Below are 24263 nucleotides of genomic sequence, written 5' to 3'. Positions count from 1 at the left end.
ACATAGTGTAAAAAGCACTGTGTAAATAGAAGCTTGTTTTAAGTATCATCATAAGTTTGTTTAGTGTGGCTGAAGGTAAAATGCTTTCTAAAGCAAAAACTTGTTTTGTAACCACCCCAATTCATCTTTTCTAAATCTAGATTATTGACTTTCCTAAAAGAAGATCTGGGCTGTTTGCTCTTACTCTGCATAATTCTTTGGAGGGTCAAAACAGAATGGTGACTTTTGATGAAGTGCAATACAATTTTATTACGGATTAGTCAGTTCGGTCTCACTACCAGGAGTGTGTTTGGAAACTATTGGACACACCAGAAAATCTTAGGGATTAGTTTGAAAAATTGTTTTTGGTGTCAGTTATTTGGGTCTTGCAGATGACACAGGTGAATTAGAGCAGAATATAAGTAATTTGAAGAGCACCTTAGGTAGAGGTGCCCTTTTCAATGTTTGGGGACTATGGAGAACCAGAGAGGAACACTGTTGTAGCTTGAAGTTGGAGCGGATGGAAGTTGATGAATAAGGCTAGATGGCTTGAAGAGATGTTTTCTAGATGGATTTAACTGCCAGAATGGCAATTAGGGGAGCAGGGGGGACAAGAGGCTGTTGGGTCAGCTCCTTCTCCAATAAGCTGGAAACCTTCAGTTCTCAGTTTAGGAGTTTTGCCTTTAACATAGACATGTAAGACCATCTTTGCCTGAATTTCCTTTTGTCAGCTCCTCTTGTTTTGGGGAGGATGCTGACAGCTACCTGGATGAGTGTAATCTGGTGGTTTAGAATACAGGTTTTGGAGTCAGATTGCTGTGAGTTTAATTCCTAGTTTAACTTACCTACGAGAGAGATCTTGGGCAAATTGAGTCACCTCTGAGTTTATTTTCTCCTCTGTAAATGGAGGTAACAATTTCTACCTCATCATAAATTGGGGGATGAAAGGTGGTCGTGAACATTATGAGCCTGGCACATGAATAGAATTCAATAATAAATGGAAACTACCCACTAGGTGCTAAACTCTATCATATGATAAGGGAGATTACCTCTCTAATCCTGTTAACATTGTGTCCCTTGCCCAGTACCTGGGGTATAGTATAGTAGGTGCTCAGTAGAAATTTGTTAATGAATGTAGGTGAATGCATGTTGTATTTAGGACTATCAGCAATAATGGGGGGGGGGGGGTGGTATTATTTCTGTCTCCTATCTTACTTTACCCTGACCCCTGACTCCTGGAATTTTATTTTTATGTAACTCATACTGTCAAAATAACTCTAACTGCTATATTATTGACAAAGTGCAAAAAAGCAGTAGAATTGTAAGAATTCTCTCAGACTAATAGCTATAGCAGCAATATCTTCAGAGTCCAGTAGATGGCAGTGCTTTCTCATTGTAATGGGGGGGAAAATAGAGCAGTAGTGGAATCCAGTAAAAAGGACCAGATCTTTTTGGAATGAAATTCTCAGGAGATGAAAATAGCAATTTGGTGATTAATTTCACAAACACAGTCACATGACTTGATCACCTGACATACATAGTCAAGCCTAGATTGAAGATTTAGGGACAATAGCAAGTTTCAGGGTCTGTTTTGAGACCTGTACAAATGAAAACTCCTAATTTTATATTTTTCAAGACATGATAGTTTTGAAAAGTAGAAAACCTGAATTCTAATCCCAGTTAAGAGACCTCCGTTTAGTTCACTTCATAGAACTGAGAAAGTAAAAAGGTGGCTATTTCCTCTTGCTAGTCAAATTAATGGACACTAACTTGTTTCCAAAGCACGTCCCACACAATACATAAGCAGAATGTTCAGAAGTAGGGATTAAGTGTCCCAAATAGCCTATGTTTTAACAACAGGGAAAGGGATATGGTATAATTTTGTCCAGGTCTTTCAGTACATCATCAAGCAAAAGTTGGAAAATTATAAAAATAGCTTATTTCTACACATATTTTAGTCAACTTTCCTTGTGCCCCCCCCCCCCCCCCCCCCATTACAACATACAAGAGACAAAGAGCGAATAAACCTTCAGGGGCTGTTTCCAACAGCTGCCTGCTTTGTTATAAAACATCTAGGTATCTGAGCGCAGTTTAAATGCAGGGGAAAAGTGCTCTCCTAGTAACAGCGTTGCACCAGGTATTTACAGAGCTTTTGAAAACTACCATTGCTAGTTTTCATTTAAGGAGTACCTATTATATGTCAGACACTATACTAGCTATCATACTTGTTTTTATTTAATCTTGGGTAATAACTCCGTGAGGTAGTTATTACTCTCATTTTATACGTAAAGTACCCTAGAAGAAAACATGAAACTACTAACCCAAGACTATATAAGTAGGAAGTGGCAGAACAGTGGTTTTCTTTTAACCACGAGGCTACCTGGCGTCTCTACATCTTCCCACTATGTATAGCATGTTAAAATACCAGGGCTCTCTGTCTTTACATTTAACCAGAGGTATCCGCTATGTGCATTGTGAGAGTCAAATGAGCGGGTACATGGGAAAGTGCTCTGGATGGTATGAAGTGCATTATTGTGTAGGCTTTGTATGTTTATTATTGTTGAGCGGGCATGTGATGCCCATGAGGCCATCAACTCGCTGAAGTCTATAAAAGGTCCACATATTAGTCACTATATTTGGCTTCTCTTGAGTCTTTTTTTCCCCTTTTCCCGTGGATCAAATGAACTTTTGACAGATGTTTGGAAAATCATCTTATCCTGTAATTCATATTTATAAATCCTGCTGCTGCAGTGTGGTCCCCATTCTCTCTCTTCACCGAAGCCAGAAAATAATCTGGGAAAATGCCATATTTCCTGTTACGAATTTGGAGGATCTTGTCTTCTTAGCACAATTTTTGAGCTTTTCAGTATTTTAATACTGGAAAATTCAAAGCCAGGCATGGTTCTTTGTATAGATGTTTTAGATTCTTGAAAAGTAAACAGAAACAGAACTCCAGACTTGTCCTCGCTGGGGGGATTCAGAGAGTTTAAAATTTGGTTTTGTTTAAAATTTTGAAAACTTGTTTTTACTCTTCTCTCTTGGATTTGTAGTGAGGGCATTCTTGACCTTTTATCCCCCCCCTCTGATCGTCAGTTTCAGTTTAAACTGTTCTATAAAGCTGGGAATCCTTTTCTTCCCCCTCTCCCTCTCTCAGCTAATGCTCTTTAACAGGATTCCACTGCTGCCTTCTCTAGTCCCGTAACAGTTACGGTAATTTGTGTGTGCATCTTTTCTCCTCTTCGGGCATAAGCTCCTTTTGACTGAAGTTGTGTTTTACTCACTTTTTTAGTCTCAGGACTTAGTGTAGACTTTGCTTGGTAAATATTTTTCTGTGAGTGTACAAAGTCTCCTAGGATCATATGGTTCCTATCTCTAGTCTGAAATATACTCCTGGGTTACATTAGCAGGGCACTTTCAGTCCTCTTGTCATGAAGTAGCATTAATAGCATTTAGTCCACTTCATATGTGGAGTGTGGACTATGACTGTAATGCTTTTTTGAGGGTTGTTTAAGCCACTAAAATAAGAACAAGAATCTCTTTACCCTATTGATGTGAAGGGATTGATTTTAGTTTCAGGATCTGTATACCTTTGCTTAACAGTACTCTTCTTATTTCTCATTACTTCTCGTATTTTGAGGGACCACATCCTCTGTGGCCTCAAACCTTAGACCAGATCCGGGGGAGCACGTATATTCAGTTCTGGTTTAGTGTCTCAGAAGAGGTCTTGCCTTTCCTTTTTTTTTTTTTTAATTTTTTTTATTTTTTAAAAATGTTTATTTTTGAGACAGAGAGAGACAGAGCATGAGTGGAGGAGGGGTAGAGAGAGAGAGAGAGAGAGAGAGAGAGGGAGACACAGAATCCGGAGCAGGCTCCAGGCTCTGAGCTGTCAGCACAGAGCCCGACATGGGGCTCGAACTCACAAACCGCGAGATCATGGCCTGAGCCAAAGTCGGACGCTCAAGCTCAACTGACTGAGCCGCCCTGGCGCCCCGTTGCCTTTCCTTCTTTTTTTTTTTTTAAATTTTTTTTTTTCAACGTTTATTTATTTTTGGGACAGAGAGACACACAGCATGAACGGGGGAGGGGCAGAGAGAGAGGGAGACACAGAATCGGAAACAGGCTCCAGGCTCTGAGCCATCAGCCCAGAGCCTGACGTGGGGCTCGAACTCACGGACCGCGAGATCGTGACCTGGTTGAAGTCGGACGCTTAACCGACTGCACCACCCAGGCGCCCCCTTGCCTTTCCTTCTTAAAAGCTCAGCTTCTGGGCTTCGTCAGAGCCCAGAGGTAGAAGGTACCCGAGGCTTGAAGGTGCTTGACAGAGATACTTGCACAATTTTTGTCAGTTTAAGCTTGGCTGACAATTAAAAGCGTATTAATGTCCAAATGAACATAAACACATAGGAACACAGGCTGTCTGTTGATTCATCAGGTAGCTATTTTAAGAGAGGTTGTACAAATAAATACTATATTTTGCAAATACCCATTGCATATGAAAATACGCTCAAGTAGCAGAATGAGCCATTGCTTTTTTCCCCCTTGCCAATCATAATTTCTTATTCTAACTAAGTAAGCAGAAAAAGCACTATGTACAAAGCTCACAGTTTTAAGAATAACATATAGAATGCTGTTGGTTCTGCTGGGGAAGGCTTTTGGTGGAGGCCTTTAAGTTATCGTCCTCAGGCTTCCACTTGGGCCTTTTGTCATCTTATGAACATGTCGTATTTGGATTCAGATCCTCTCAAGCCCACATCTCCAGTCTGTGTTTCCATATATCTAGCCTTGTGTCAAATGGCTTGGATGTGTCAGAGACACATACACTCTACAAGTCCCAAACTGACTCAGTTCCTCTCCCCATCTTGAGAAACTTCTGTTGTGTTCCTTGGTTTGGTGAGTGGTACCACTCTCCATGTACTGTCTCAAGTCAGAACAGGGGAGTCATCCTGGCCCCCTCTCTCTTTTTTGAATCACTACTGATGGTGTCTGCTAAATAACTACTTTCCTGCTACTTGGGTTACAGCCAGATTTATCTTTCTAAAATGCTGGTCATGTCCCTCTCTTATTTCAATCATTTTAGAGTAATTAGTGGCTTAAAAGGTCTCGCCGTGTGAAATGGTTCCTGATTTTTAAGCACCCCACCCATAGCTTAGAACCCATCGCCACAGAAAGGTTTTCTGTGTTATCCCCCTAAGTCCGGTTTGGATACCTCTCTTTATGCTCCTATAGCACCTTGCATTTCATTTTCCTCATCAGTGACCCTTACCTGGTTGTGTTCTGATTGCCCATTTGCTCATCTCTCTTTCTTACTAGACTGTAGAGCCCGTAAGGGCAGGGGCAGTGTCTGTCTTCATTACTCGTTTATCCTTAGTGGTTAGCCTGGGATTTAGTAGTAATCCAGTAAATATTTGTTATGAATGAGGCTTCTGTAGTGGCAGATGGTTATACGTTCTAAGGGGGTACACTGGTTGCTTGTCGTCATTTGTATGGCTTGTCACTCACAATTCTAGTTCTCTATGTTTAAATAGTTTCGGACCATTTTTGCATAGATACCTGCTATTTGCAAATTATCATACTTAAAACAGAACTCTTCATTATTCTCTGCAGGTTTGCTTTCCTTTCCAATTTTCCACATCGTTATTAACTATTTTCCCATTTACGCAGTCCTCAAGTATGGCAGTTTTTTTTTTTTTTTTTTTTTTTTAATCTACTCTATTCCGTTGGCCACTAGACTCTTTTGAGTCCTTTGAAATGACTCCTGTCCGTGGCTACTTTTCCAGCTCCATTGCCACGCATGATCCAAGCTCAGACTGGCACCGCCATAAGGCTGGGTTCCTGTAGTAGTTCCCCGGTGACCTCTGACCTCTGGTCTCTATATCCACTCTGCCTTATTCACCACTGCCTGATTAATCTTCCTAAGGCATGCTTTCATTTTTTATTCCTTTGCTTAAAGGCTTTATAGAGTGACTTCTCATTGTCTGCTAGATGTTTCTAAACCTCTGACCTGCTTTCCGTCTCTCCATCAGCCCAGATCCAGTCAGTGGTATGGAGAGTGCTTTTAGTTCTATCTGTGCTTTTATCTTCTCTCTCTTATGGTTTGAGCTCTCATATGTGTGGATTTTTAGAATGGCCTCGTAACTGGGGTTTGGACATTCTGCCTTCTCCAGCGCATCATATTTGTCATTACCAGAGTAACCTTCCTTAAACGCACCTCTGATCATTGTGCTACACTGTCAGAAACCTTTCCTGAGTCCTTACCGCCTGGAGATTGTCTTCACTTTTTAGCATGGCATTCAAGGCTTTCTCTGCTCAGACCCTCCCAACCTACTTATTTAGCCCTGTTTCCCACTATTTTCCTCTCCGGGGTTCCAAGTAATTTCCACATCATTGAAGCCGAACAAATTGGACCACTACTTAATTTTCTCGGAATGCAGCTTATGTTTTCCCACTGTCATGCTTTGGCTAAAGGTGTTCAGTCTGTGTGGGACTTTCCTTCACTGCCATTCAGCTTTTTAATACTTCTTAATCTATCTCAATTACTGCCACCCCTGCAGCCTTTGATGTTTCTGCTCCTACTAGATGGAATCTTTACTACATCAGAGCTCCCGGAGCTATTTCTTGTTTAACCTTTCCTCTGGCACCTTTGCAGTTTTTACTTTGCGTAGAACCTTAACTGGGTTGTATACGTCATAGTGTACTGGCTCATCTCCTTCTATAAGGATGGTCGTGATCGCCTGACACCCTGCATTAGGTGTGCAGTAAACGCCGAAATAAATAAGTGTGTGTATAATACTGTTTGCTTTATAAGCCTGTCAACTGGATTATTTCGGTATAACTTAGAATTCTAATAGAGTTCAGGATAGTCTTGGGACTGTAGTAGCTACTAAAAACTGTCAGAAGGTACAGTAACATACTTTAAAAGGTAACTTATCCAATGTTCCACTGTAGAAGTAAGCAAACTACAGTCTGGCACATGGTTTTGTATGGCCTCTGGGCTGAGAGAGGTTTTTACATTTGTGAAGAATTCGAAGGAGAAAACAAAGAATATGCCATAGAGATGACATGGAGCTTGCAACGCCTAAAATATTTACTATCTGGCCGTTGACAAAGTTTGTTGACCACGAATCTAGAAACACACCCGATCATCTGCCTGGAATTAACTCCTGCGCGCTGGCTATGTGACATTAATCATCCGTTTTCTTGAACAATTTAATAGGCAGGCCCTCACCCAGACTGGTGCCTGTTCCCTTCCTTGAAGAAGCTTTGTTAGGCCTGGCTTCAGAAGAATTTTGAGTGACATGTAAATCTCCTCTGGGCTCTTTGGCACTTGGCAGTATCTCACACAGATAACCAGATACAAACGAGCCATTTCTTTCCATTATAATCCTTCATCAGAGGTCTGTGAGGATCGCACATCTGGTGAAGTTAGATGTCATTCAGAAGAAGGCTCTTAGCATATTTTAAGAATGTTAATTGCCAAGTGGTGGCTGAAGCAGAAGGGTTTAATAGTGTCCTTAAGTTGCCTTAAATGTACATCGACCCAGAATTTTAGAACTGGAAAGGTCTTAGAGATCAAGTGTAGCATGGTCGTTAGGAAAATGGGCTGTGGAGCCAGACTGCATGGCTCTTCTACTTAATCCTCTTTGCGTCTCAGTTTCCTCACCTTTAAAGTGGGGATAATAATAGTTCCTGTTTCACGGGGTTGTGTGAAAAATATGTTAATGCTTAACATATTCACATTTAAATTACTAATATTAGCTTGGAAAACAGTACTGCCTGACATACTGTAAATGCTCATAAGTGTTACTCTTAGGTGTATTGCTGTCATTTTTTATTATTGTTTTTATTGCTAGTAGTTTCATTTCATTTTATAATTAAGGAAACTGAGGACTAGAGGAATTAAATTGTTTTCCTCACTTCCATGATAAGCGTTGTGGATTAAAACCCAGGATCCTTGCTTTCATATGAATGCTCCTTTCCTGCTATAGAGAATTGCTTTTAGTTGTAGGTTAGTGGGTGTGGATGATTTTTTATGAGAAAAAAATGTGTCTGGCCGCTTTCACTTAGCCTTATGGCTTTTGAGGGGCATCGATGTGTAGCATGTGTTAATACTTCTCTCATTTCAATGGCTAAGAAATATCCTTTTATATATATATATATACACACACACACACACACACCCCATTTGTTTATTCATCCACTGATGGATATTTTGGTTGTTTCTACCTTTTGGTTATTGTGAACACTTTGCTATGAACATTTGTATACAAGTATTTGAGGACCTGTTTTCATTTCTTTTAGGTATGTACCTAGGAGTGGACTGGCTAGGTTATAGGGTAATTCTGTGTTTGACTTTTTGAGGAACTGCTAAACTTTTTTACAGTGTCCAACGTTTTACATTCCCAGTGGCAATATGGCAATATAGGAGGGCTCTAATTTCTCCACATCCTTGCCCACGCTTCTTTTCTTTCTTAAGTTTATTTATTTGTTTTGAGAGAGAGAGAGAGAGAGAGAGAGAGAGAACATGCACGTATGTAAGCAGAGTAAAGGTAGATAGGGAGAGAGAAGGAGAGAGAATCCCAAGCAGGCTCTGTGCTATCAGCTATCAGTGCGGAGCCAGACGTGGGACTTGAGCTCATGAACCATGAGATCACAACCTGAACCGAAATCAAGAGTCGGACGCTTAACCGACGGCCACCAAGGGGCCTCTTTTTTTAATTGAAAAATTTTGGGGTGCCTGGCTGGCTCCGTTGGTAGATCACATGACTCTTGATCTTGGGTTCAGTGCCCCCTTTGAAAGTAGAAATTACTTAAAAAAATTTTTTTTTAACTTTGCTTGTTTATTTGTTGGTTTGTTTTCACTTATGTTAGTGGGTATGAAGTAGTATGTCATTGTGGTTTTGATTCCCCTTTCTCAAGTGACTAATAATGTTGAACATCTTTTCATGTTCTCGGTGGCTATTTGTGTACCTTTTTTGGAGAAATGTCTCTAAGTCCTTTAGCCATTTTTTAATTGGATTGTGGGTCTTTCTATTGAGTTGTTAAGAGTTCTTTATGTATCTTGGATGTGAGACCCTTATCAGATATGATTTGCAGATATTTTCTCCCATTTTGTGGGTTGTTGTTTTCTACTTTTGTTATAGTGTCCTTTGATGCACAAAGTTGCTAATTTTGATGAAGCTCAATTTATCTATTACTGCATTTGTTGGTTATGCGTTTGGTGTCATACGTAAGAATCCATTGTCAAATCTAAGGTTATGTAGATGTACCCTGTGTTTTCTTCTAATAGTTTAATGGTTTTAGCTCTTACAATTAGGTCTTTGATCTATTTTGAGTTAATTTTTATATATGATGTTAACGATGGGTCCAAGTCATCCTCTTTGCACGTGGCTATCCAGTTGTTTGAGCGCCATTTATTGAAAAGACTATTCTTTTTCCAGTGAGTCTTGGCACCTTTGTCCTTTGTCTAAAATCAGTTGACCACAGCTGTTTGAGGTGATTTATGGATTCTCAGTTCTGTTCCTGTGGTCTTTTTATGTCTACCTTTATGCCAGTGCCACCCTATTTTGGTAGTGAGGGTAGTTGCTTTGTACTATGTCTTAAAATTGGGAAGTGTGAGTCCTGTAACTTGGTGTATCACATTGATTTTCATTTATTGAACCATCTTTACATACCTTAGATAAATCTCACTTGTTCCTGGTATATAATCCTTTTCGAAAAAAAAGTGTTTTTAAATTGTGGTGGGATGTACATAATACTAAATTTACCATATTAACCATTTTAAATGTATAGTTTAGTGGCATGAAGAATGTTCACATTGTTGTGCAACCATCAATCTCCAGAACTCTTTTCATCTTGTAAAACGGAAAAACTACCCAGTAAGCAGTAACTCCCCATCTCTCCCTCCTCCAAGCCCCTGGCACGCACCCATCTACTTTCTGTTTCTGTGAATTTGACTACCGTAAATACCTATTAATGGAATCATACAGTCATTGGCTTATTTTACTGGAAACATAAATCACCTCAGGGGTCATCTATATTATAGCATGAGCCAAAATTTCTTTCCTTTTTAAGGCTAAATAATATTCCATTGTATGAATGTACCATGTTTTGTTTATCTTTTCATCTGTTGATGGACATTTGAGTTGCTTCCACTCCTTCACTATTGTGAATAATGCTCCTCTGACCGTGGATGTACAAATACCTTTTTGAGTCTTTGCTTTCAGTTCTCTTGGGTATATATCCAGAAGTGGAATTGTTGGCTAAATGGTTTAAATTTTTTAATATATGGGTGGATTAACTTTGTTAGTAGTTTGTTGAAATTTTTTCCATCTATATTCATTCATCAGGGATATTAATCTATAATTTTCTTGTTATTATCTGGCTTTGGTATCAGGATAGTACTGACCTCATGGAATGAGGTAAAAAGTATTTCCTCCTCTTTCATTTTTTGGAAGACTTTGAGAAGGGTTGGTGTTCTTTTTTACTAAAAAAAATTTTTTTCAGTTTTATTTATTTTTGAAAAAGCGGGAGAGTGTGAGCACACACGAGCAGTGGGAGGGGCAGGAAGAGAATCACAAGTAGGCTCTGCTGTCAGCACAGAGCCCAATGCGGGGCTTAGTCCCATGAACTACAGGACCGTGACCTGAGCTGACATCAAGAGTTGGACACTCAATTGACTGAGCCACCCAGGTTGCTCCAGTGTTATTTTTTCTTTAAATGATTGGTAGAATTCACCAGTCAAATCATGTGGTCCTGGGCTTTTCTTTGCTGGGAGTTCTATGATTCCTGATCATAACTTCTTTGTGTTATGACTTCATTAAATTAACATTTATTAGGTGGAGCACAAGGTGCTGGTTGGTGAGCCATGGTTTGGTAACAGATCACAAGAGATGTTGAAACAGAAAAGTTTTTTACTCACAGGTCCTGGAGGAATTACAGGACATGCCGTCAGGGGCCACATCAAGAGGTCAAGGCAGAGTACAGAGAGAGGCAGAACCTGGGTTAAAGTACCTTTATTAGGTAGGGTTTGTGGGTGGAGTGCTTTGGAGTTCCTGGGCTGGGGCTAGATTTGTCCATTCAAACAAAAAGAGCAGTGTTTTTGTGAACTCCATCAAGATTTTTATCCTGATGGGTAAAGGACACTTAAAGCATACAGGCACTGGGAACCAGGAGAGACCATTGATCACAAGTCCTGTCATTAATTCATGTAAGCAAACGTACATTTACTTGTGTCTCTGTGGCCTGCTTGTTAGGACACGTGCTTCCCTTAGAGGTCTAGAGTCTGTTTAAGGTCCTTGCAAACAAAACAAAATGTGTTGACCACACAAACAAACAGAATGACCAAACAAAATGTGTTGCTGAGGTAGCAATTCCGTGGAGTAGTTTAGCTAATCAGCAACTTAACAACTTGTTGTAGGTTTGTTCAGATTTTCTATTTCTTCTTGAGCTATTTTGGGGAGTTTTTGTGTTTCTGCAATTTCCATTTTATCTAGGTTATCTGATTTATTGGCATACAGTTGTTCACATCTTCTGTAATACTTTTTATTTCTATAAGCTTTGTAATGTTCCCATTTTCATTCCTGACTTTAGTGTGCTTTTGAGTCTTCTTTTGTTCTCTTAGTCTAAGCTTGAGGTTTGTCAATTTTGTTGATCTTTTCAAAGAACTAACTTTTGTTGATTTTCTCTATTGTTTTTGTATTCTCTATTTGGATCTCAGGTCTAATATTTATTATTTTTTCCCTTATTTTGGGCTTAGTTTGTTCTTTTTCTAGTTTTTTAAGGTGGAAGTTTAGGTTATCGATTTGAGCCCTTTATTACTTTTTTTAAAAAATCTAGATGTTCACCACTGTAAATTTCCCTCAGCACTTTTTCACTGTATTCTGTATATTTTGATATGTTGTATTTTCATTTTTAATCATCTCAAAGTATTTAATAATTTTCCTTGTGATTTGTTCTTTGACCCACTGGTTGTTTAAGAGTATGTTGCTTACTTTGCAGTTTGTGGATTTTCCAAATTTCCTTCTGTTATTGATTTCTAGTTTCATTCCGTTGTGGTCAGATAAGATACTTTGTATGATTTCAGTTTTTAATAATTTACTGAGACTTGTTTTGTGGCCGAACATATGGTCTAGCTTGGAGAATGTTCCATATGCACTTGAGAAGAATGTCTATATGGTTGTGTTAGGTGGAACAATCTGTATATGTCCGTTAGGTCTAGTTGATTTATAGTATTATTCATGTCTTCTGTTTCCTTGTTTATCTTTTGTATGGCTGTGCTATCTGTTGTTGAAAGTGGGATGTTGACATCTCCAGCTATTTCTCACCTTAGTTTTGTCAGTTTTTGCTTCATATATTTTATTATATATTGTTAGGTACATATATGTTTATAATTACATCTTCCCGACCCTTTTTTCGTTATACAATGTCGTTGTCTCTTGTAACATTTTTTGTCTTAAAGTCTATTTGTCTGATATTAGTATAGACACTCCAGCTCTCTTTTGGTTATTGCTTACATGTAATATCTTTCTGTCCTTTTTATTATTTGTGTTTTTGTTTCTAAAGTGCAACTCCTGTTGGGGCGCCTGGGTGGCTCAATCAGTCTAGCGTCCGACGCTAGGTTTTGGCTCAAGTCATGCTCTCATGGTTCTTGGGTTCAAGCCCCGCATCAGGCTCTGCCCTGACAGTGCAGAACCTGCTTAGGATTCTCACTCCCTCCCCTCTCTCTGCCCCTCCTCCGCTCACACTTTCTCACTCAAAATAAAAATAAACTTGAAAAAAAATGAAGTGCAACTCTTGTAGATATCATATTGTGGATCATTAAAACCAAATCCATTCTGCCAATCTCTGCTTTTTAATTGGGGCATTTAATACATTTACACTTAATTAATTATAGAGACAGAAGGACTTCTGATTTTCTATTTGTTTTCCTATATCTTGTTTCTCTATTCCTCCATTGCTACCTTCTTTTGTGTTAGATGTTTTCTCATATAACATTTTTATTTCTTTCTCATTTCTCAGACAATGTATCTTTTAGTTATTTTCTAGTGGTTGCCCTGGGGATTACAATCAGGATTTTAATTTATGACCACATAGTTCAAATTAATACCAATTTAGTTTTAATATTACACAAAAACTTTTCTTCCAAATAGCTCTGTACCCCCACTTTTATGTTATTGTGACAAGTTACATCTTTATAATTGTTTGCCATCAAGATAGGTTTACAATTGTATCATGTATTTTTCTTTTTATTTTTTTTTTTAACGTTTATTCATTTTTTTGAGAGAGAGAGAGAGAGAGAGAGAGAGAGAGAGAGAGACAGATCACAAACAGGGGAGGGGCAGAGAGAGAAGGAGACACAGAATCAGAAGCAGGCTCCAGGCTCTGAACTGTCAGCGCAGAGCCCACCACAGCACTTGAACTTATGACCATGGAATCCTGACCTGAGCTGAAGTCAGATACTTAACCGACTGAGCCACCCAGGCGCCCCTATCATGTATTTTTCTAATTGATTAATTTTTAAGTGCTAAACCAGTATTGCATTCTTAGAATAAATTCAGTCAATAATGACATGTTATTGTTTTATCTTTATATTATTGGTTTATTTTTTTAAATTTTTTTTTCAACGTTTATTTATTTTTGGGATAGAGAGAGACAGAGCATGAACGGGGGAGGGGCAGAGAGAGAGGGAGACACAGAATCGGAAACAGGCTCCAGGCTCTGAGCCATCAGCCCAGAGCCTGATGCGGGGCTCGAACTCACGGACCACGAGATCGTGACCTGGCTGAAGTCGGACGCTTAACCGACTGCGCCACCCAGGCGCCCCTATATTATTGGTTTAATTTGCTAATATTTTGCTAAGGATTTCTGTGTCTGTGTTCATGAGGGATATTGGTCTATAATTGTGTGTGTATGTGTTTTTGTCAAGTTTTAGTATCAGTAATGCTGGTCTTATAAGTTGGAAATTGTTCTCTTTTCCTGTATTTTATTTTATTTTAATTTTTTTGTTAAGTTGGTGTTATTTCTTTTAAGTTTATTTATTTTGAGAGAGAACACATACATGTGAGTGAGTGAGAAAGAGAGAGAGAGAGAGAGACAGAGAGAGAGAGAGAGAAAATCCCATGCAGGCCCCACACTCCCTGTGGAGCCTGACACAGGGCTCAAACTCATTAACTCTTGAACTGTTGAGATCATGATCTGAGCCAAAACCAAGAGTCAGACGCTTAACTGACTGAGCCACCCAGGAGCCCCCAATTGATGTTGTTTCTTAAATGTTTGATAGAATTCATCAATGAAACCTTTTGCACCTAGATTTCTTTTTTTGTGGGAAGCTTTTCAATTATTTATTCACTTAAAAAATAGATACAGGATTGTTCAGATGTTTCATTTCCATTTCGGCATGTTGATTTTTTCTAGAGGGTATCTGATTCATTTTGTTAGCATAAAGTTGTTCATATTCTCCTAATAACCTTCTACTGTCTCTGGCAATGTAACTTTAAAAAAATGCTTATATTAGCATTGTAGCAAACATTTATATAGTACTTATTACGTACTTTTCACTTTACAAATACTAACTTTTTTAATTTCCACAGGAGTTGGTGAGGTAGATAATGTTATTATTTCCATGAATGAAGAATTTCTATGAATGAAGAAACAAACCAAAGTTGAACTAAGAGAGTTAAGGTGCCTTGCTCAAGATTACAGAGCTGCTGTCTTAAGGGCTTAAACTGTAATCCAGGTGGTCTGGGTGCAGAGTCTTTTTCTTGACTACTATTTACTTTGCATTTCTTAAGTGACAGGTACCTGTTCTGTTCTTCTTATGGAATTTTGCTGTGTTCTCTTTAGAAATCATCCTTTCGTCTACCACCTTTATTTCACTAAGTAGAAATGTTTCTGGTATTCCTAATTAGAACTTGGAATGGCTTTTTCCTCCATAAAAACATTATATATGATGGCTACACATTACTTGAAATATTATTGTTAATACTCTTCTTCAGTCACATGATATGTTAAAAAGACTTCTGGGACTTCCCTGGGAAGTTCACCACAATCTAATGTGAAATATGACTTCTGTGGGAAAATACTAGAAGATACTTATTTTAAATTCACTTACCTTTTTTAAGTATGGGAATTGTACTTTTTGAAATAACAGTTTGAATTTACTGAGGTGTTTCTAAATCATAATTTTTAGAAGACAGACATTAAGATTAATTTTTACACATATTTTATTGTTTTACTTTCATTAATTCGTTGATTAATGTCTTTCAGGGATATTCAATTGCTCAGAAGAATATTCTTCTTCAGGTGGATCAGAACTGTGTTCGCAATTCTTATGATGTCTTCTCTTTGCTGCGGTAAGAAACTTCTGAAACTGCCTGCATTTTCTAAAGAATGTTCCTCATTTTGAGTTTGTGACATTTCTGTGTGAGGAAATGTATGGGAGCTTTAGAAGTTGTTATTCAGGCTTAGCATTTTTTTGTGAGAGCTTCATAAATTTTGTAGCTACAGTGATTTAAGTTTATCTGTTTCTCAAAGCCTTTGGAAAGCCATTTCCTTTCTCTGGACAGTGGGAGAGAATGATTGGAAGCCAGTGATCTCAAAACAGGGACATGAGCTGTTTTCCGGTTTTCTGTACTATAAAGAGCAGCAACCAGAGGTACAGAACTTAGACTTATCAAAATCTTAACAACTACAACATTACTAAAAAAGCCCTCCAATAGCCCCAGACATGGCTTAGAGCTTTGACCTGCTGTTCATCTTAAAAGAATCATATTTGGCAAGGCACAGGAGCTTTGCATGAATCTCAGGCTCAGAGGCTTAACTAAATGCCTTAACTCTATATTTTCATAATGTCTGGGCTTCATTTTGAAAATTTTCTAGATTTGTTTTTAATTTTCAAAGTGGTAGATCATCAAGGACATTTTCCCAGGAGGCAGGCAACCAAAATAAATGCAGTTCAAAATAAAGGTAACAGGGACATTCAGCCTATGTTCACTCTACTTAGACAGATGGTTCATTGAAATTTGATTTTGGCAGCAATTTTCTAATGTTTACATAACACATCATAAATTTCAGACCATTAGACATCCTCAATATATCTACTAGAGGAAGAGTCCAGAAGGATGGTTGGACTCTTGTCCAATTGGATGATTGTTTATTTTATAAACATTATGGAATGGGCCTTTCCTTTGCAAATCTTGAATCTTATTATACATGATGATAAAGTTTGGTCACATGCCTGTGTAAATTGCTCTTAAGAGACCATGATTTCAACTATAGTAACCACAGACATTTGATGACTTTTGATTCTTATCTGGAAAGTACTTCCCCTTTGACTTCTTAGGATATGTAAGAGAATGGACAGGATTGGTAACTGGATGGAAAGCAGGAGGTGTCAAAATATATAACTCATAGTTTTGAGCCTATTCGATTTGGGAATACATTGAGTTTTAAGTATTAAAAAGAAGAATGTACAGAAATAGTTTGAAATTTGGGTAAGCCACTGATATTTCTTGACCTGCCTTTCTCAGTGAAATGAGGGTATGGATATTACTATTTTAAAGATACTTTCCAAGTGTGAGATGGTGTGATCTTATTAGAGAAATCCAGAGAATTAAAAGAAAAAGAAATATGAAGTCTGTGAAAAGAGGAGGATTTGGGCAAGGCGGCATCATAGAAACTAAGAGAATAGAGATTCAGGCAGTATTGAGCGCTCTCTAATGGGATAGGAAAATAAGAACTGAAGAAATACTGTAGGATCTTGGGAAGCAGCATGGTTTAACAGAGAATGCTTTGGTTAATTTGACCCTGACTTTAGTTATCCCTGGTTTATCTGAATTCATTTAACTTCTCGGATTCTTCTAAAAGGTGGGAAGCAGCAATGTTATAAATTTGTGTAATTTATACGCATTCCCACAGTTATTCTCTTACTGTCTTAGAAGCTTTTTGTGTTCAGACATCAGGGATCAGCCCTTGTCTTCAGTGTAGAAGCTGAGGCCAAGAGGTGTTAAATGATTAATCTGAGAGCACGCAGCAAGTAAGAGCTAGACTGGAAGTTGGTGTGAAGGTTTTCCGGCAAGCAAGTTTTGCAGATCCTTTTCAGAGTCTTACCTTTCTAGATTGGTGGTTGTTAAGGTTGTTATAAGGTGCACATAGCATAATGACAGGGAAAATTTTTTGAAAATCACAGAGCCCTCCATGAATTCAAAATCATCAGATGCATTTGGTAGTTAGTTGCTCATTTATTTAACATTGATTCTTGCAATGATAATATGTCTTAGGGGTTTCATTTCTAAGATGCTTTCCAGATTCCTCAGGGGTGTCAGCAGTTTGAAATGCCTTCTTAGCAGTGGCCTTCTCATTACCACTGTGTAAATCATTTATAGCTGGTAACATAGATGTATTCTTTTGAATCAGGTCAAGCCCCTATGTATCAACCAAATTACCTGAGCCCGGAGAGTTACTCTGGAACTAGAAACTTTACATTGTACTTGTCAACATTAAGGAGTAAGATGGAAATTTTTCTGATAATTCTCTTAGACATTAGTAAAGAGTAAACATCATTTATCTGCTAAATTAAAACTTCTTTTTTTCTCATAGTTCTTGCCATGATTTGTGTAGAGTGCTTTCTGGGAAATTTAATTTTGTGCTGATTAGCTTTGTTCAGTTTCCCTTCTTTTACTCAGTCAACATTGGTGATGGAGTAATTTTTAAAAGTAATATGTTTTTCTTTCCCTGATGCCTTTTTTTGGTGTATGAAATTGTTACTTCTTGATCGGTAATTTTATGTGAAAACACAGAGTCTGAATTCTTTAATGTCACTTAACTTCACAAAATTCTCAGTGTCATTTGGTGTCAGGACTAAACCCAGATCTCTTGATTGTTTTTTGAGAGTATATTCTAGTTAATGATTTTCATTATGTTGTTCTGCCACTAGGATGCCTATATTCCTTCCAGTTTTTAAATGTGAATGCCTCGGAAAAATAGGAAATCTTGACTAAGGCAAGGATTTTGCAGCATCTACGACCAGAGCATTAGAACCCCATGTCAGATGTGTTGTGACATTTCGTAGGAAGACAGTGACCTGAGGTTTTATTCAGAGTTTTCCTCCCGTACTTAAAAACGTAGGCTAATTTCAGTGTTACCAAAGTAATAGCAGCTCTTTCCAAATTTACATGCAGTGTGTGTGATGGTAATTAAATCTGTGCTTCTCTAACCCTTGGAAATGCCTGGATTAAGTGTTCCACTTACTTAGGAGCCACTTTACTCGTTACATTCGATACCTTAAATTAGGATGTTCACCACAAGGTGTCAATGTTGCTCTTTGACTGGCACTTGAAATTTCATTTATTTTATGGTTTTGGACTGAGACAAGTTGGATTATAAAGTACAAGTGAGCATTTATTTTTAGAAGTTAACTTTTTTTCCTCTATTATTCCTTCTAGGTTAAAGAGTTCCTAGGCTTGTTGGATAACTTTCTTCTCTTCGTTCTGTTGATTTTTCAAATCCTGTTGGTGATACGGAGTTATTGAAAGGTTAGAAGGAGAAGGAGTGATGTGGTTGGTGTGCAATTGAGATCTCTAGCTGTGGGGACAATGTGGGATCAGCGGGATGAGGCTGGAAGCGGGAGACAGTTGTAATCCGGTGTGTTTTCTGAGACTGAAAGATTACTTTTGATTTTTAAAAATTCATTTTTTTTTTTTGTTCCTTTCATGCTTCCTCAAAAAAGGTAGCTCTCCTGTAGTGAGATAATCTTGGTGTTCTTCTAGTAGTTTTTATTGCCCCTCCCTCTTCTTGACATGACCTGCTTTTGCCAGTTTAAGAAGTGGAAGTATGGTGAAGGCTCATGGGCCCTCCACCTTCGTTCCAGTCCTAACAGTGTCGTAGGCCCATAACTGGATGCAAACCTTTGGGCAGATTACTTCGGCATGCCTCAAACCACTTGTGTAAAATGGCAATATTTTTCTCATAGGGATATCATGAGAATTAAATAAGGTAAAAGACGTAAAAGGTCCTAAGACAGTACTGACATAGAGTAGACATTCAATACAGAATAGTTTTCATTTTCCCCTTTCCTTCCCCCATCTTGGAATTCGCTTTCTTCTCAGTGCCAGTGCTCTGTTTTTATATTAGCATTAACTTTTTCAATCTTCAACATAATTTCTTTCTTTTCTTGCCATTCTAATGTCTACCATCCAACCTCTGCTTTTAGAGTTCCTTTTATAAATCCTGAACAATCACAATAAAATTATTTAACGGGTTTATGTCTTTTCTCCCCAGCAACACTGAAAACTTCTTAAAGGAAGGGATTATTACATATGGCTATATTTTGTTCTCTCTGTCGGTCTTACTGACAATTCGTGGTTATGTTGGAGTTCCCATGGATGCTGTTGTGACCCTGGAGACTTAGGTCCTGTGGATCCTATGGCTCTTCTGCTTTATTCTTTCTCCCTGAGAGTGTTCTCTTCCATGACTACAGCTGCACCCAACACACCCTCGTGTTAGTAACTCTCAAATCTGTACCTCTAGTTCCTTCCCCTCTTTTGGATTTCTGGTCTGTATTTTCTAGTGACCCTTAGACATTTATACTTTCATGTTCTGTAGGAATCTCAGCCCTAACGTGTCCAGAGCTACACTCATTGGTGTAATGCTTCTCTTCCTTTTCTTTTCCCTGGATGTCTGATGTCCTATATATCATCATCTCAGGCACCCAAGAGAACATACCCCTCTTTATTCCCATCTCTATTTTCTGGGACTGTTTCCTGACCTCCCAGCTAGTCTCCCTACTACCAGTTTTTCCTGCATGCAATTGGCTGCTATTATTTATTGAACAGTTACTTTCTGCCAGGAACTTTTCTCAGTGCTTGGCATTAATTAACTCTCTTAATTTTACAGCATCTCTCTGTGTTGAGATCTGTTTCTATACCTGTTTAACAGATGAGGAAATTGAGGCACAGAGTAGTTTAGTAGCTTGTCCAAGGTCACGCAAGTAGTTCCTGTTAGCCTGTGTTCAAATCCAGAAACTCTAGTTCCTGAGCCCATATTCTTAATCAGTATATTTTACTCCTTTCTAATCTTTTATATTGATTTGGGACAATTTATGTGCCACATTGCTGCCAGAGTATCCTTTAAAAGAAAATATCGGTTTTGCTACTCATTGGGCCTAGAAATCTTTGAGCCATCACATACAGGATATAGTCCACAGTTGTTGTTGTTGTTGTTGTTGTTGTTGTTGTTCTTCCTCTTCTTTTTAAAGTGTCTTTATTTATTTTGAGGGGGAGAAGGGGCAGAGAGAGAGAGGGAGAGAGAATCCCAAGCAAGCTCCACGCTGAGTGCAGAGCCCAGTGGAATCCAATGTGGGGTGTGATCTCACAACTGTGCGGTCATGACCTGAGCTAAAATCAAGAGTCGGATGCTTAATTAACTAAGCCACCCAGCTGCCCCAGAAGTCCATACTTCTTAATGTGGTATTCAGAGGATGTTGCTCCTTTTTTTTTTTTTTTAAGTAATCTCTACCCAACGTGGGGCTTGAACTCACAACCTCCAGATCAAGACTCGCATATTCCACTGACTGAGCCAGCCAGGTGCCCCTCAAAGGACATTGTTTTGAACACTCTGTAGGGACTAGTATCCTTCTTTCAAGTCCTCCTACCACTGCCTGTGCAACTAATAGCTAGCATTTATTGAGTACTTACTGTGTTATAATTATTCATTGTCTGATTCTCTCTCCTGTTAGCACCCCCAAACTGAGGGATCCTTTAGGCAGGATCTCTGTTTTATTGGTCTCTGCATAAGCCCTATCACAACGTATCTCTTAAGCAGACAATAAAAGCTCTTTTGATCAAATTGAACAATTTTTCAGGTTACAGGGGTTTTTATTGTTTTAGTGATTGGTTTTGGCTTGCATCCGGCAAAATGAGAGTTGTAAAAAAATTCTAGGCCATTATCTAAAAAGTGTTGAAAATGTCATCACATCTGTGAACCTTCAGCTGCCTCTTTTCTTTCTGCCCCTGCCCTCCACAAAACATCTGGCGAGATTTCAGGATTTTGGGACTTTTAATCTTACTCTCCTTGTATGGATTTTTCTGGAAGACCTTTTTCTGGCTGTCTGGAGGTAAATTGTTACTCCCCTCCCTTTCCCTGCTTTGATAGAAAATACTTTCTCCTATAGAATTTCAATTTTAAAAAGGAAATGCTTACATCAAATGCATTATTCTTCGGGTAATGTTTAGAAAACAGATGGGATGAGATGTATAAGGGCATTACCCTGTCTATAATCTTTAAATTTGGGATATGATAACCAGCTTTGGTTGAGGGAGGGTCTTTCCCTCTTTCTGCCTAATGATCTCTCTTTGGTAATTGCAAGTATAAGGAATATGGCTAAGAACCCAGCCATAGGCAAAAGATTATCATAGAATTTATGTTCTAAAACTCCTATATTTTGCCATTTGTAGCAGAGACTAGGCTCTTATTCAGTATCAGTGTGTCATTTGTAATAAATTAGAAGGGGAATCAAGAGGATTCCTGTTAACATAGACACACTGACAGCAAAGAGCAGTGAAAGCTTGCTGGTAATTTGCTCTCTTTCTGATTTAGTCTTTGATTCAGGGACATAATTGGGTGGTAAGTCATATTAGCTACTGTCCTACCTTTAAAGTCACTGTGTTTGGATTCATAAACGGCACTGTCACTACTAAAAGAAGGGTAGGGAGAAGTAGTCCAACTGTAAAGAGAGACTAAGTAAAAAAGCATAGTTAGATTACATCTTGTATGTGTGTCAGTCCTATACCCAAGCACATCTCCATATTGCAGTTCATAACTGAAGTTAATAATGAGAAGTACTTAGTAAAGCGTGTTGGTTTTAGCTAATGCTGTCTCTACTGAAGCACAGAAAGGTGAAATGACTAGCTTAGCACCACAGTACAAACAAATGTCAAAGCAGGTTTGAAGAAGGTCTGGACATGTGCTTTTCTCCATTATGGCACGTTGATACCAAACCATCAGTAAAATGTAAAGTTGTGATTATTAGAGCCTGTGTCAGAACGCAGGGACACGTGTTAAGTTTTAGAAAGGTGTTCAAGCAAAATTTTAAATGCAAAGTTTTGGTATTTGATGTCAGCTTTGGTTAAACAAAAACAGTATTTATATGTAATAGCACATTTTATTTATTCGTCTTTCTCTCCCCACACACATAAATATGTATACATATACATAAATACACTTAAACATACATATATGTGTTTGCAAAAGTAGAATTTTAACGAAATAATTTTAGGTGCCACGTTTTTCTCCTTCGGTTTACATTTTGGCTTGTCTGCTTCTTGTAGCCTTTCTCCCCCACTACCCTGTCAGAAAAACACAAGCTATAGCCTGAATGTTTGTCATCATCCATATGTTAAAACCTAATCCCCAGTGTGATGGTATTTGGAGATGGGGCTTGTGGGGTCTACCCTCAAGATGGGGATAGTGCCCTTATAAAAGAGGCCCTGGGGAGATACCTGTCCTTTCCACCATCTGAGATTATGGTGAAAAGATGACTGTCTGTGAACCAAGAAGCAGTCTCTCACCAGACACCAGCCAAGCAGGTGCCTTGATCTTGGACTTCCTGGCCTCTAGACCTGTGAGAAATAAATTTCTGTTTATAACCCATCCAGTCCATAGTATTTTATTATAGCAGCCTGAGCTAAGATGCCACCCAGACATGGAACACATGTCCACGTGACCCATAGTCACCAGCTCACCCATGTTAACAATTTGATGTGTGTCTGTATTTTTTTCCCATGGTCTTTTATATATATGTCATAGATATCACTGCATACACATATACATACGTATGTATGTGTGATAAGAGTTTTAATTGTTTGACAAAATTATAGTGGATAGTATATACATGACTCTATATCTTATTTTTCTTGTTCAGTATTCCATGTACAAATCTCTTCAGTTCACTCTTTTAATGGTTTCATAATAGTCCATGATAGAGGTGTACCATATTTTTCAACTAGTATCCTGTTGATAGGTGTTAATATTTACTATGGCTCTGGTTTTTTGTTTGTATGTTTTGCCACTATGCACAACACTGCCGTAAATTTATCTATATATCTGTGTATCTATATCTTTATATTTATGATGTATTCATTTGTGTGAATTAAATTTCCAGGAGTGGAACTTCTGTCACAGGGTGTGTATAGTTGTTAATATTAAGAGACGTCAGATTGTTTTCTCGAAGAGTGCAAATAATATGTGGCGTTATTCCTTATCCTGAATCCCTGCTGGCAGTGGGAAATCATTTTTTGGTGTTTTTTATTAAATCTCATTAGCCTCAGTGTAAGTGTTTCATCTGAGCTACAAGTGACAGTGAACATCTTTTCTTGAGTTTGTTAGCCATTTAGTGTATTCTTCTGTGAATTTGCGTATTCATATACTTAATCTATTTTTATTGAGTTGCTTACATTTTTTTCATAAAGTTTTAAGAGTCCTTGCTATTGTTTCCAAACTTATCAATTATATCTTGAGTTGGTATGCCTTATACAAAAGTTTATGTTTGTTATATTATATAATTCTACTTTTTCTTGTATAGCTCCTGAGTACTCTGTCTTGGCTTAAGAAGTCTCTCTTACACTTTGGTTCTGCATACATTTTATAATTTTCTTGAGGCTTATATTATTTTACTTTTTAAATGAAATCTTCAATACGCCTTGGAATTATTCTTAAATATGTATGTAGATATCCCATATATTGTGAGGTAGATTAATTTTCTTCACAGGTGAATATCCAGTTGTGCTGGTACCTATTTTTTCCCACCGAATTTAAATACTACTTTTGTCATATACTCAAAGCTCATATCTGCTGGGCCCATTTCTGGATTCTCTTTTTGGTTGTGATCTTTTTGTCTATTCCCTTGCCAATTTCAAGTTGATTTCATCAGGGTGGGTTTTTGATATGTGGTGCAATCAAGGCAAATCCCCTTCTTGCTACTCTTTTTTTCATAACTGTTTTTGGCTGTTCTCAGAACTTTATTCTTCCATATGAACTTTAAGGTTATTTTGTCCTATTCTTAGAGAAAACTTTATTAGAATTTGAATGAGAATTTTTGTATCCATTGGCTTCATATGTTTTGACAGAACTGTCATTTTTATGATATTAGTATTCCCATCCAGACATGGTATGTCTTATATATTTGTTCAAATTTTATTTTATTTCTTTAATAAGATTTTATACTTTTCTTTATATGATCATGTGCTTTTCCACTAAGTTTGTTTTTAAGTACGGTATCGTTTTTACACTAT

At 38.0% G+C, this 24263-nt stretch overlaps 1 protein-coding gene across 8 annotated transcripts in view; it reads left to right on the top strand.

Annotated features, from left to right (window-relative positions):
• UVRAG (UV radiation resistance associated) overlaps positions 1–24263 on the top strand; it is a 300321-nt gene that overhangs the window by 64157 nt on the left and 211901 nt on the right. For all 8 annotated transcript variants that reach the window (XM_045038710.1, XM_045038712.1, XM_045038709.1 and 5 more), the window contains exon 6: positions 15244–15329. In XM_045038710.1, the coding sequence (XP_044894645.1) occupies positions 15244–15329 (86 nt within the window). The remainder of the gene's footprint in view (positions 1–15243; positions 15330–24263) is intronic.

Source organism: Felis catus, chromosome D1 (assembly GCF_018350175.1).
Source record: "Felis catus isolate Fca126 chromosome D1, F.catus_Fca126_mat1.0, whole genome shotgun sequence".
NCBI lineage: Eukaryota > Metazoa > Chordata > Mammalia > Carnivora > Felidae > Felis > Felis catus.
The sequence above is the reverse complement of the archived record's forward strand: the minus strand, read 5'-3'. Positions and strand labels throughout refer to the sequence as shown.